Source organism: Arvicanthis niloticus, chromosome 2 (genome assembly GCF_011762505.2).
Source record: "Arvicanthis niloticus isolate mArvNil1 chromosome 2, mArvNil1.pat.X, whole genome shotgun sequence".
In the NCBI taxonomy this organism is placed as follows: domain Eukaryota; kingdom Metazoa; phylum Chordata; class Mammalia; order Rodentia; family Muridae; genus Arvicanthis; species Arvicanthis niloticus.
In genome coordinates this window covers 55,088,709-55,103,241 of record NC_047659.1, presented here as the reverse complement: position 1 = coordinate 55,103,241, position 14,533 = coordinate 55,088,709, and the positions used below count along the sequence as shown (strand labels likewise).

General features: G+C 37.3%; 1 protein-coding gene across 2 annotated transcripts in view; it reads right to left on the bottom strand.

The window, feature by feature from the left end:
* Ppp1r1c (protein phosphatase 1 regulatory inhibitor subunit 1C) overlaps positions 1-14,533 on the bottom strand; it is a 108,661-nt gene that overhangs the window by 4,910 nt on the left and 89,218 nt on the right. Inside the window, exon 5 of one of the 2 annotated variants that reach the window (XM_034495038.2) lies at positions 851-1,882. The exons of the other annotated variant lie outside the window; for it this stretch is intronic. Within the exon in view, the coding sequence (XP_034350929.1) occupies positions 1,794-1,882 (89 nt within the window). The 3' untranslated portion in view covers positions 851-1,793. Of the gene's footprint in view, positions 1-850; positions 1,883-14,533 lie in introns of those variants that run through there. 2 annotated transcript variants of the gene reach the window in all.

Sequence of the window (14,533 nt, the reverse complement as noted above, 5' to 3'; positions counted from 1 at the left end):
TTTCAAAGGGTGTTAAAAATGTTTTTGAAACAAACAAACAAAAAAATCCAAAAGCATTACAAGAAATATGGACCATAATGATGGTTTCAGTAGAGAGGACCTGGGGAGGGGGGGAATAGTCATAGCAGGTGGCAATAAACTCTAAAGGTTTATTGATTTAGCAAGGACAGCGTTGTCTTAATTTTTTATGATTATTTAGTGTGTTTGTGTGTGTCCCACATACCAAGGTGTGTGGTAAAAGTCAGAGGAAAACGCCTCTGACAAAGTGAGACGATTAGTTTTCTCCTCCTGCCATGTAGGTTTCAGGGATCTACTAAGCTCATCAGTTGGTGACAGGTGTTCTTACCCAGTGACCTATGTCACCAGACCCTTGCTTTAATGGTTTTAGGTGGATTTTTTTTTTACATTCATGAAATATTTGAATCTCAATAAAAACAAGAATGTAGAAGCAAAATATCCCCATTAAATTGTGCATTCATATATCATGAATAATTAAAATTAGCCAATGGCCAGAAATCTGAGTTAAAGTCGTACTGACAGATACCCACTGTCTAGCAAAACCTTACTGTCGCTCTAGCTCCAGAGAAGAAATAAAGCTTTCCTTTATTTTCCTGGCTCCCAAAAGAGTCATTTCCTAGGGAAAATTCCATTTAAAATAGTTGATAGGTATGTAACAACAATTAATGAAAAGAGAGGCAACATATTTGAAAAGGGCTGAAGGGTGCTGTGTAGAAGGATTTACTGTGAGGAAAGGGAAAGATGAAATGGCATAAAACTAATCTCAAAATAACAGTGATCTTTTTTTAACTCCACAAAAAGTAGTTGTTGAATTAATGCGTGAGTCTATGGCTGAATTAATGAGATGTTTTTTATTCTATCACAGAGAAGAATAATAAAGCAGTCAGGATATATTAAACTGCAGTAAGACTGAGGACAGGGTCTAGAAGAATGTTTGCATATACAAAGCCCTGGGTTCATTGTCTAGCACCAAGAAAAGAAAAAAAAAAAAAAACAACGAAAAACCCAGACAAACAAAAGCAATACAGTATAGATGGCTTAATTTTAAATAGTTAATAAAAGAGAAAGCAGAAGAGATTTGCCATATTTTATTATAAATTTAGCATTTCCTTTTTAATGATTAGATGATGCAGAGAAGCCGACATTGCACGGCTTAGAAAATAAAGGGACATTTGTTTCTTTAAGTAGCCATTAACACACTGCTGGATGAAAATCATTTCATATCTGATGTGGCATTTTGAATCAAGACAACTGACATCTACCTATCATTGCATTCTTGAAGTAAACTCTGGTCTGATCTAGACACAGAAACATGCTAAATGCGGTTATTACTTAGAAGCTTCCAAAGGCATTCCTCTTCCATTAATCCCCACTCACACTTGTCCCTAGCACATTTGGCATTTATTTTGTACTTTTAGAGTAATGCTCTCTACATTTGACCTTAGAATGTAAATCATATCATAGGCCAGGAGTTAAGCATTGGCAGTATCAAAGTGAGAACATTCACACGGCAGCAGATTTCTAGGTTTGATCAGTTGAAAAGAAAAATTGCGGTAAAATAAGTGCTATTCTTTACTGCAAGTGGTACCCAACAATCTGCACTCAGTTTCACAGTTCAGTCAAGGAGGCTTCCATGGGGATCACACTGCTGTAAGGGTAGGGAATGAGACAGAAGAGGATGCTGGAGGCGGAGCTTTGGAGTACCATTGGATATTCAGAAGAGTGTACAGTCCAGTTATTTCCAAGAAGCCCTCTTGCTACAGATGGGTAGAATCTTAATGGTTCCACTTCTCTTCTCTTTCATTTGCACTTTCTTCTTCTTCCGGAAATGCCGATCCATTCTGGCCTTTCAGATGCTTAACCCCTGAAATTATAAAAATTGTGCAAAATTCAAATGAATTTTATTTCTGGAAGATCCACTGCTTTGTTGAAAGAGTTAATAAAAAATGTGGAGAGGAAACCTTGTGTGTGTGTGTTTGTGTGTGTGTGTGTGTGTGTGTGTGTTTCTCTCCAAGAATCTCAACGATGTATCCTACATAAACCATTTCATTGACTGAGCAGTAAAAGCACACCCAGACAGATTTCCATTAGAGACAGGATGACATCTTCTCCTTCAAGGATTGTATCACAGTTTACTAAAATCCTGTCAACTAAAGATCTGCTCACTAGCTCTTATTATAATCATGATGTGTCATTCAGTGAAAGTATTGCTTTTACTATTACTGAACTCAATTACAAGGATGGCCTTACAAAGTCATAATACCACAAGGATGTCCATCATTTTTGTAATGTGTAAACAAAAAGTAACAATATTCTTAGCCTTTTTTTTGATCCATAATATACCCACTGGATTATGGAAACCTTTTGTTCAAAATTCTTCAATAACTAGGCTTACGGAGTAGAAGAGCCTATATGCATAGTTTTACTTAATACCCTCTGCTCAGCTGATATGGCCTCTTCCTACCTGGTGAGCTTCATTTCTCATTGAATTTTCTTTCCACTTTTCCTAATAATTTCTGCTCTAACTATTCTTTGACCACTCCTGGCTCACTTAAGCTTCTAAGCTTTTTGCCTCTCATTCTCAAAGCCAAAAACCATTCTCTTCCTCCTCACACTCCAAGTCTCTTCCATTCACCGTCAGATACCAGCTCTTCTATCCTGAAGGAGAGCACAACTCCCAACATAGTTAGGAAGCTGTCTCTCAGACCTGCCTGCTACAGTTGATTCTTTCTGCACCAATCACCTTATAGAACTTTGTTTACATCTTTCTCATTCAACAAAACTCATTGATGGCAGACACTATGTAATTCCTGTTGAATACCAGGCTGGATGTTGACCTGACAGTATGTGTTCATTAACAGTTAATCTGATTGACTGAATTAATGAAGAAACCATTTAGTATATGCCCTGACAATTCCACAATAACTTGTCTTCAGATTTCTCTTTTTATTACAAATCAAGATCACTACTACACCCACATTTAATTGACAGAATTGTCTTCAAGCCCTCTGACTGTAATCTGTTAAGACAAGCTGATAACTGCACGTGTGACAGTTTTCATATATTTTTACATTTTGACAATTATTTTCTGAAAATTATTTAAGAATCATGAAAAATACTTGAGTTAAAACTGAAAACTAAAAGCAAGACATGGCTCATGTTTTGTATAAAACCAAGCAAGACTCAAGAGCTATGTGAATTTGTGTGGACTACTGCCACCAGACTCAGTGCACAGTTTGGCAAGGAGTAGCTGGTCTTGTTGTGTTATCTTGGAAAAATATGTGACCAATGATCAGGTATAATAATACTTAATATTTGAATATGCATATATAGAACAGTCACAATTCCTATTAACACAGGTCTGCAGAGAGATAATTATTAGGAATTCAAAATTACCTCATTACAATAAGTTATATGGAAAAGCAGTCTAAGTGCTGAGGGTAAAGGACGGAAATTCATTGGATCCAAGCAGACACTCTGCTGGAGTTTTGCACGCAGAGCTTACTAAGCCTCAGAAGTCTGTGATGGAAATACCTCCACCAAGGGCATTGAGATGCTGAGAACACAAGTGATACACTCTAAATTGTAAGGGTGGGTGGTGCTCAGGGGAGTCCTAATATACCCTTCTGTGTGTGTTGGGTGTTTAAACCACAAAGTTCCATGATCAAGTTATCTCAACTGAATTTTAACTTTTCTGAGATGTTGAGCAGTACTTGTTAGCCATTCACCATGATATGCCATAGGTTTACAGCACTGACAGTGAACCTGGTGCAGAGGCTCTTAAGGTTCCTTTGAAAATGCTGGGTGTCAGGTGTAGTGCTACCTCCACCCAACACTCAGTTTTCTGAGCAGAGGTTGACTGTCCCTCCAAAGTATGGTAAACTACTACTGACTCCAGGACTTGTTCCATTCATCTTATAAGTAATGAAACTGTGTTTGAGAATTTAAATGCCTAGTATTGACCTAATTGATATTAATATGGGTAAGTGGGAGAACTCTAGAAAACAAAATACCAACACACTTAACCATTAGCCAGTCACTCCCGCATTTGAGTACAGGTCTGTCTGCTTATCCTGATTTGAATTGTATTTGCTTTTTATAATGACAATGACTATAAATGTATAGGAGGCATGCTTTTTCTGAAATAAAACCACTTTGAAATGAAACATTCTCATGGGGAAAGTTTTGAGGAGACAGAGCTGGATACATGTCACCACCGAGAAATCCCGTGGAATATTTTCTACAATAGTTTTTTGTCTCTACACAGTTTGCCTTAGTGCCTCCTTTCAGTTGAAGAATGTATAGTTGATTAATTTCTGTCTTGAAGCCTCTTCAAACCACTGTTGGCCTGTTACCCATTATCAGTATTCATTTAGTTGATAGGCTCAATGATGTTGAAATTAAAGTCTACAGTATACTGATGTATATCTCATAATGTCTTTCACCACACAGCTTTCATGTATGATTTGTGTTTCAATATTCTTCAAATACTCATTCAACCCCATAAATAGAGGATAAACTATTCAGGAGGCATTGATGCTGACAGGTGCATGAGGAAGGCTTTTTCCCATAAATGTGGGCTATAATGGATCACATTTTAGTTAGAAACCAAGACAAGTATAGACTTAGTCATGACTTCACACAAGCAGGAGACAAAGGAACCTCAGGGAGCACAATGGAGGTGCCTTTCCCACAATAACATGAACACACAAAAATGGGTCATACATAAAACGAGGCTCTATAGCATGCATCTGTGAAAATACGAAGAAAATACGAAGGCAAACAAAGTAGACTGAGTTAAAATAGAAACAGAAAGAAAGAACCATTGCCCACAGACAGAGAAGACGTGCATGTGATCCCTCTTATCTCCATAAAGAGGGTTCTTTCATAGGTAGAGACAGGAGAACTGACCAGGTTTATGCTCAACTTGGTCTAAATAGTCTATTCTAGGCTAGCTAAGGATATGTAGCATGATGATTTCTCAAAAAATATTATAGGCCACTTTGACTGACTGTAGTTAGATGATCAGTTTCCACATGACACAATAGGACTGACTATAGGAGCATCTGTTGCCAGGAGCTTTATAGGAATGTTCTGAATGGCAGAGTCAGCAGTTTAGGAAAGAGACTTGGTCTCCCTCCTGCAGACTGTGTATATCAGAAGAACTCTATAGGATCTATACATGAAAATGTTAAGTTTGGGATGCAGAAAATCAAGAGAAGATAACAAAGACTGAATTTCTAAAATACTTGAGGAAAAGTCAAAGCAAATCTATATAGTATGTATGGGCAGAAATAAGGGTCAAGGGCTGAAAATCAGGTAAGGAGTGAGTTATATTCAATACAGGAAAGTTAGCTCCTAAATCTCCTGTTTGTGTAGTAAGATATATCTGTAATTTTGTTTGTTTTGATGCTGTTTTTTGAGCAAGGGCCTTACACCGTATGTAATCTGGTCTGGAACTCATTTTGTAGTCCAAATTAAATTTGAAGTCATGAAATATTCTACTTGGCCTCCTGAATAATGCTGGGATTGCAGGCTTGTGCTATCATGCTTAGATCAAACACACATTTAAAAAATAAATTCACAAGGTCATTGAGTAAATGTAGAATTAGAGTTTGCTTGTTTTGGGATTTTTTTTGTTTGTTTGCTTCGTTGGTTGGTTATTTTCGTTGTTACTGTTGTTATTGTTTGGTTTGAGGTTTTTTTTTTGTATTGTCTTGTTTTTGGTAAAAGCACATTCTTGTAGGTCTTAGCAATTATTCTAAACTCCTCTAGGGAATCTGTAAGTATGTTTTGGAGCACTATTATCCATTTAAAAGTCTAATTTTTAAAAATTATATTTATGCCTTTTCAAGAAAAAAGCTCCCATGGTCTCTGATCTCCAAATAATTATAAATACAAGTACCAAGCAGTCAAATCACTCTGGTTTAAAGAAGTGAAGTTTCCTAGTTAGTTTCACCAAGAAAACATTGGATGAATTAGGGCACAAACTTTAGCCCTTTGCTTTTATTGGAAGGGGCTCTTAGCCTCCATAACTAGAGCATTATTCCACTATCAATAAACTTTTACAAAGTTAGAACCATGAAGAAAACATAGTGACTCCGGTTCAAGGGGATATTTTCATCACCAAAGAACTGTGTAAAGTAGATTTCAATGTGATTTTTTCCCATAATCTTGGTTTCAGTGGAATCTGTTGTCAAAAGAAAAAAAATGTTGAATTTACCTAAGTTGTACACACACTTTAAACATAACCTTGTGTTACAAATAGTGATCAAATTATAAAAATAGAGGAATATTTCTCTCTGTTGTATCCAAAACTGGACTCTAGACACACACAAAAAAATGTGGTCATTTAATTTTCAGAGACAGAACTAAGCAGTTTGATTTAAATGTAATAAATCCCATCTGGGAACTATACAAAACTAGAGACCAGATAGGCTGTGTGCTTAGGGGTGATGATTTAATTTAGTGGAAAAGTATTATAGATGAATAGAATAAGCCATGATGGTGACCAACACAGTGTTCCAACTTGAGGAATAGCAATTTAGACAGCCATGTATAGATCAATGAGCTGGTTAATAGCATGTTTGGTGTTTGTGTAAACACTATTTGCAAAATATATTAAACAAGATTTAGCTTTCTGAATCCCTGCCATGCACAAAGGAATAATTTCTGTGGTCTTAGCAAGACCACTAACTAATTGTTCAGCTTGTTTAAAATGCAATGTTAGATAGAGTCTATTTAACCAGTAATGTGGCAGCCTCTCAGCAAAGGCCTTTCGTTTCTTAGATTAGACATGTGTTTTTCATTTCTTAAACTACTTTTATATATACTGCATTTTGTTTAATACTCTTACCATTTATTTATAATGAACAGCTATATATTAACATACTGAGGTCACAGAGATCAGGTGACATATTGATATTGTTCCAATAAAAAAGTGCCTAGGCTCACCACAAATCTGTACCTTCAAACTTTATTTGAAGTAAACCTGGTGTGGGAGACATAGTCAACCTCTGCTCTAATACAACGAAGGCAACATAGTAAGCCTTCACTCTAGTACAATGAACACTCAGCACTATAAACTTCAGGGCAATGTACAGTTATTTCACTTAACTCTCTATCCCTTCTCTGCAGAATAAATGTGGGATTATGGTTTTCCATGTCATGTAGGGATAGGATCACTGAAGCTTGCTGAGGAAGCCCTTTCATAACCTGCTCAAGTAGGGAAGGCATTGTGAATTAATAATTTTATATCCTAGTGTTTATAGACCAGTCACTATTGTATTTTTTATTGAATACGAATATCCCAGGCTTAAGACTAAGCTTCTTCATGACTAAGCTGTCATGAAGAAGATAAATTTGAGAACCTGTCTATCTGAAAGGATGGTTTTGATCTGGAATTTGTCTATGTGGCAACTTGGAGAGATCTCTGATGTCAAGAAGTTAGTATCACCTGACTCCAGGCTTACAGTAAATATATAGCAACCAGGATTGTATGGTATTGTAGAGAATTAATACATAGAACTATGGAATAGACATTGATCTACAGAATTGTAGTCAACTAATTTTGACAAAAATAGAAAAGGCAACAAAATGCAGCAAGTGTAGTTTTCCCAACATATCATGTAGATCAGCTAAACACCCATATCCAAAATATCCCAAACCAAACATGAAATGTAAATTTAAAAGTACTAGAAAACAACACAGGAGTAGTCTGGCAATGACTTTCACAGAGACATGATCTCTGAAAGGAAAACATTTGATAATTTAGTCTTTGTTAAACTTGGAAATTTCTGCTTTGTAGATTCAAAGTCAGGGAAAAGAAAGCAAACCCAAAACTGTAAATATAAAGCACAACAAAACACATCTGTTAAAAGTCTAATGTGCTAACACAAAGTGAACCTCTAAACCCCAACAATATGATGAGTATACCCAAAAGCCTTCAATATTACATGCCATTAGAAAACTTCAAATTAAACAATGAAATGCAGCTACACACACGAAAGACTAGCAAATATCCAGATTACTAATAATGATGAATGATGGAGAATACATATAAGAATGTTCATTCTTCATTGGAAAAAAATTAAAACTCGTACACATATTGCAAGACATTTTTAGTCACGTGATTGAGAAACTAAATTAAGCATATTCTTTGAGCTGGAGATATGTCTCAGAAGTTAAGAGCTGATCTTCCAAATGACCTGAGTTCAACTCCAAGTACATGGATCATAACAACCATCTTTAACTTCAGTTCTAGGGCATGCAATGTTTTCTGACCTCAGCAGGCCCCAGGCACACATGTGATACACAGACATGTATGATGTCAAAATATCCATAAAATAGCAATATAAAATAATAAATAAAATAACAATACCCTTACCATGCCATGTAAAAATTTTTCTTCAAATTCACTAAAATGGATTTTTAAAAAGTTCATACACAAAGGAACCCAAATATGGAATTACCAAGAGATACTTTGGCAGATAAATAATCTGTGATTTATCCAGGCAAATGGATACTACTGAGTTAAAAAACAATAAAAGAAAAATGCCACAAAAATACAAAAAAAATGAACCTGTAAGGATATCACTATGTAAAAAGATTCAATTTAAAAATGTAATGCAATATATTATTTTACTTTTATAGCATTCTGGAAATAAACAAGACTATTGAGACAGGTAAGTGATTACTATGGCTAAATGAGGAAGAATGGAAAGACAATGCATTTTATGGCCCTGAAACTAGCCTGTATATTATACTATAGATTCATATAACATTTATTTATCCAGATTCACAGCATGTACACAATAGTAGCCCTACCTTAAACCATGGGCTTGATGTAATGACCCTGCCAGTGTAAGCCCATCAACAGTAACTGAGGTGCCACTACAGTGCTAGATGAAGATAATAAGAGTATGGTACAAGTATAGGAAGAAAAGTCATAGGAGACTGTGTGCTTTCACCTCATTTATTTCTGCAAGCCTAAAACTACTCTAAAATTAGTTTAGTGCTTTAAAAATTACAAGAAGTCCGATGTTACAAATACTGTACTGTTTTGCTCAGCTATGTTCATAGCAGCTTTATTTGTAATAACCAGAAATTGGAAACAACTTAGATGTACCTCAACTGAAGAATGGATAAAGAAAATGTGATACATCTACACAATGTAACAGTATTCAGATATTAAAAACAAAAACATCATGAATTTTGCAGAATTTTACGGATTTTTGCAGAAATTGAGAATATCATCCTGAGTGAGGTATCCCAGTCCCAAAAGGATATGCATGGTATGTACTCACTTATAAGGGGATATTAGCCATAAAATACAGGATACTCATGCTACACTCCACAGACTCCAGGAAGCTAAACAAGAAGGAAGGCACAATAGAGAATGCTTGAATCTCACTTAGAAGGGGGAATAAAATATTCATAAGAGGCAAATAGAAGGAGGAAACTGAGAGGGAGAGGAAATAAAGAGGGGAATGTGGGATTCTGGATCAGGTGTAGGTAAGAACACAGGAGAGATGGCTAGATGGCCATGAAAATGAATGCAAAACTACAACTGATGGGGGTGAGGAGATGTGAGGCATATCTAGGGAGAGACAGAGACCTGCAATAAGGGAGCACCCAAGAATCAATGGGGGTGACCTTAGCTGTGACTCACAACATTGGGGATATGGAACCTGAAGAGGCCATCCCTTGTATCCAGACAGGAACCCCAGTGGATCAATAGAGACACCAACACATCCACAAAACTTTCAACCTCAAATTTATCCTGTCTACAAGAAATGCAAGCACAGGGATAAAACAGAATCTAAGGGAATGGCCAACCAATAACTGGCCCAACTTGAGACCCATTCCATGAGCAAGCACCAATCCCCGACACTATTAATGATACTGCTATATGCTTGCCAACAAGAGCATGTTGTCTTCTGAGAGGCTCCACCAAGCAGCTGATTCAGATAAATACAGACACACACAGCCAAACAATGGATGGAGCTTGGGGACTCTTATGGAAGAATAGGGGAAAAAGAATTATGGATCCCAAAGGGGATAGAAACTGGACAGAAAGACCAACAGAGTCAACTAACCTGGATCCTCAGGGCTCTCAGATTCTACACCACCAACCAAAGAATATACATAGGTTGGACCTAGGACACCCTACACATATGTAACAGATGTGCAGCTTGGTCTTCATGTGGGTCCCAAACAACTGGAGTAGGGGATATCCCAAAAACTGTTGCCTGTCTGTCAGATATGTTCTTGTAGTTGGGCTTCCTTGTCTGACCTCAGTGGGAGAGGAGGCACTTAACCTCGCAGGGAGTTGAAGTGCCAGAGTAGGGGTCGAGGATATTCAGGGGGTCCCACCAGTTCAGAGGAGAAAGGGAGGAGAAGAAGGGAGGAGAAGGGTTGTGGGAGGGGGTGACCGAGAGAGGAAAGTGAATGGTATGTAACATAAATAAGTGAAAAGTAAAATTAAATTTAAGAAGTATAATAGTGTGTTGTTAGGCAAAGGTTTTTGTGTTGATTGTGGGTGTAACTCAGGCTTTCCTTGTGAGCACCGGGCTTCAGCTGTGCATGAAGGGTTCTCATTAATGTGAGGCCATTTGTTCCTAACTCAGTCTTTTAACTTTCACTGTATCTTCCATCTTTTTATAATTCAGTCTTGGCAAGCTGTGTATTTCTAGGAATGTATTCTCTTCTTGATCTGTTGACATAACTCTTCTATGTTTTAATCTGGTGTGTCTCAACACTGGTAACGTCTCCTTTTTCATTTATAATTTTATCTGTGTGAATCCCATTGTTTTAACCTGGGGTAATATAAAGATTTGTTGATTTATCGTCTCAAAACCAAACGCTTTATTCTGCGGATCTTGACTGCTGTGTGTGCAGTCTCAATTGCATTTGTTTCTGCTTTGATCTTTACTATTTCCTTTTGTTTTGTTTGCTTTGGATTTAGTTTGTTTTCTATTTTTCTAGTTGTTTGAAGTGTGAAGTTGGTCTATCTATTTGAACTTTGCTTTTCCTTAATGTAGACTTTTATGCCTGTAAATTTCCCTTTTATAATTATATTTCTGTATTCCAACAGTTTAGTAAATATGTTCCAGTTTTATTTTCTTCAACATACAATTAGATTTAGCTTTAATTTCCACTTGTATCCATAGGTTGTTCAAAAGTAATTTAATTTTCATATGTTTGTTAATTTTCCAAAATTGCTCCAACTATTATTTTTATTTTACATTTTTGTAGTATGAAAAGATAGTTCGTGTTGATGAAAACTCTTGATGTATTCTCGTTATTTTGAGAATGAGAGTCATGCTTATCAGAAACTTGAAGAATCTTCATAATTTGGCTGTCTCCTGACACATCTCCCCACCTCCACAAACTTGATAAGACACTGACTTTTCACACATAGACCTTCTCCAGTCTTGGGCCATGTTTCCCTGTGTCCTCCCCTCTGAATTCTCTTTTCTCTGAGGGCCCAATAAGGTGTTCCTTCACCTCATTAAAGTAGGGAGGTCATCATTTCATAGTTACATCCTGAACATATCACCTAAAGCATGTTTTGCTCTGTGAGGGTCTTTCAGTTCACCACAGCTAGCAAAGGAATGGTCTTCAGGAGGCAAGAATGCAGTTTGGTTCAACACAACTCAGTAGTTTGCATTGGTTCAAACTTGGAGAGTCAGACATTTATTTTTGACATATTCAAGCACAGCACAACTTAGTGAAGAAAATCCTGGTTATAACCCAATCCATTGTGCACAACACAGCTTAAGACAAGACTACACCAAAACTCTTTATAAAGTACAAGTGACATCTTCCATAAAGATAGGTTCTATAGATGAAGACAAACAAGCTGAAGAAGAGGAAGGATCCAATGTAGTCTCAGCAAAGGTCACTGGGCTATTAACCACATTCACTGTCACTTTTTAGGCAGAAAAAAAAAGGTCATACACTTCTCCCTTTGAAGAGACCTCCTTGTGCATTTAATATTCCTGTTTCTCCTAGTGCTTAGCTGTGACCACAAGGACCTACGTACCTCCTACACCACTCTCTCTCCTACCATCTCTTTCTGTATATCGTATTTGCTTGTTTGGGGACCTATGGAACACACTCCGTCCTCAGTATGTTACCATGATGGAACCAGAACCAATGCATGCTTTCACCAGCTCATCAGTAGAGTCTAGTTGAAGGACTGAAGCTCACTCATGCCCAAGGTGTTTTAACTGATGAAATGACTGGCTTTAGCTTCATTTTCATTGATTTTTTTTTTTTTTGTATTCTAAGTATGGATAGATTTAAATGCAGTGTTTTCTTCCACCAATGGATAAACATCTTTCCAATCCAATCTTCCTCAACTATGTTTAGTATATAGAAAATGATGTGTCTGTATTTAGCTTATTCTTCTTAGGCTGCCACAAGATCTTACCAATCCAGACTTTATCTGGACTTCTGCTAGTGACAAGAAATCTTTCAGAGAGAGAGAGAGAGAGAGAGAGAGAGAGAGAGAGAGAGAGAGAAAGAGAGAGAAAGAGAGAGAGAGAGAATGCTTTCTCTGTATTTATTATTACTTTGATCACTAAACACAATTAATCTCATTGAATATATGGCTTTTTCCAGGGAAGTGATGTAAATGTATCTAAGTCTTCTGGTCACGTCTACAATTCTTCCACTACTTAAACTCTTTCATTGGAAAGTGAACCCTGATGCATTCGTCTCAATATCTTCCCAGTTCTCTCTGTATCCCAAGGCTGTTTTTCTTCTCTCTCTGTGGCTGCCCCAGCTCAATGGATCTCTCATTCCCCAGCCTGCTGACCCCCAGGAAACTTCTGAATGAGCAGATTGTTCTGCTTTCTGTCCTCTGTTTGACCGGTGCACACACAGGTCAGGCAGCTGCTTGGCTGACCTGTCTCTCCTGCCAGATTTACAGCTGTTCCCAGGCAGGCTTGTTCTTTGGCTTTTCCTCTCAATAACAGAACTTCACTGTTCTCACCACAGGGTTCCCTGACCTGTTTCTCTTTGTCTCTTCATTGGTCTGTCCCATACATAAAATCACACTCCCCTTCCTTTCAGGCAGATCTTTACCCAGCTTCCATAAGCTAGTACCTTTATTTTTTTCTTTTGTAAGATGTATTTGTGATACAGAGAAGCATTTACTGCTCAAGTTTTATAAGGAATATAAGAAATCAATTTACATTGATTATATGAAGGTAAAAATTGATATAGTCTCTGCTTAAAAAATACATTTCTGGTATTTAATGGTAGTAACTAGAAAGGAAGTGTTCACATGTCTCATTTACTTTCTCTTCCCATCGTAGTATCATTTATTTGGGATTGATTATTTTATCACTCACTCATTCATTCATTCATTAATTCATTTACATCCTTTGAGACAGGGTCTTATATAGCCCAGGCTCACCTCCAACTCACTATAAAGATAATGAAGACCTAAACTCTTGATCCTTCCTCTGCCGTTCAAGTGATGGATGATAGGGATAGACCGAAGTACACAGCAGGGGGTTTCTAATAGCAAAATTAGAACCACTCCCCAACCCCACAAGAATTATGCTAATAAATTTGTAATTTTAAAATATAAATTTTTGAATTGCAAAGTACTTCTGTGTTACTCTCAGTACAGATATGTTGTACTGGTGATAAAGGTTTATTGTCACCCAAAGAAAGGTGTTTTAGGAAAATCTCAGACTGTTTTGAGAATATTGGCGCTTTTTCAAAGTCCAAGCAGAATCTCATTGAAACCCCAGCTGGAGGAAGAGTTCTCCTCAAACAAGCTTGTCAGTGATCATGCCCAGTGATCCTGGTCATGATAAATAATCCCTCAGAATAACTAAATACTGCTGGGAGAGAGCTGATCTCCTAGGAGTGCAGGCATACCTGTGAGCACAGGTAACACCACCATGTCTGCTCAAATTCCTGGCCCAAGAGGGACCAGCCCAGAGTCATCAGGACACAAGAACTAAGGAACAACCAGAAACAGGATCCTTCAGGTTTCCATCTACACCCCTGAGCAGACCCTGTGCCACAGCACTCCATACCCAAATTTATCCCAGAGAGAACTAGTATCCCAGGAGTACTGACACACAGGCTTGCAGGAGAGACAAGCCACAGTCAGAGACAGCAAGACCAGCTAACACCAGAGATATCCAGATGGCAAGAGGCAAGGGCAAGAATATAAGCAACAGAAACCAAGGCTACTTAGCATCATCAGAACCCAGTCATCCTACGACAGCAAGCACTGTATGCCCCAACACATCAGAAAACCAAGACTCTGATTTAATGCCACATCTGATGATGATAATAGAGGACTTTAAGAAGGACATACATAACTCCCTTAAAGAGATAAACAGGTAGAAGCCATTAAAGAGAAAACACAAAAATTCTTTAAAAGAATTATAGAAAAACACAACCAAACAGGTAAAGGAATTGAACTAAACAATCCAGGATCTAAAAATGGAAATGGAATCAATAATGAAATCACAAAGGGAGACAA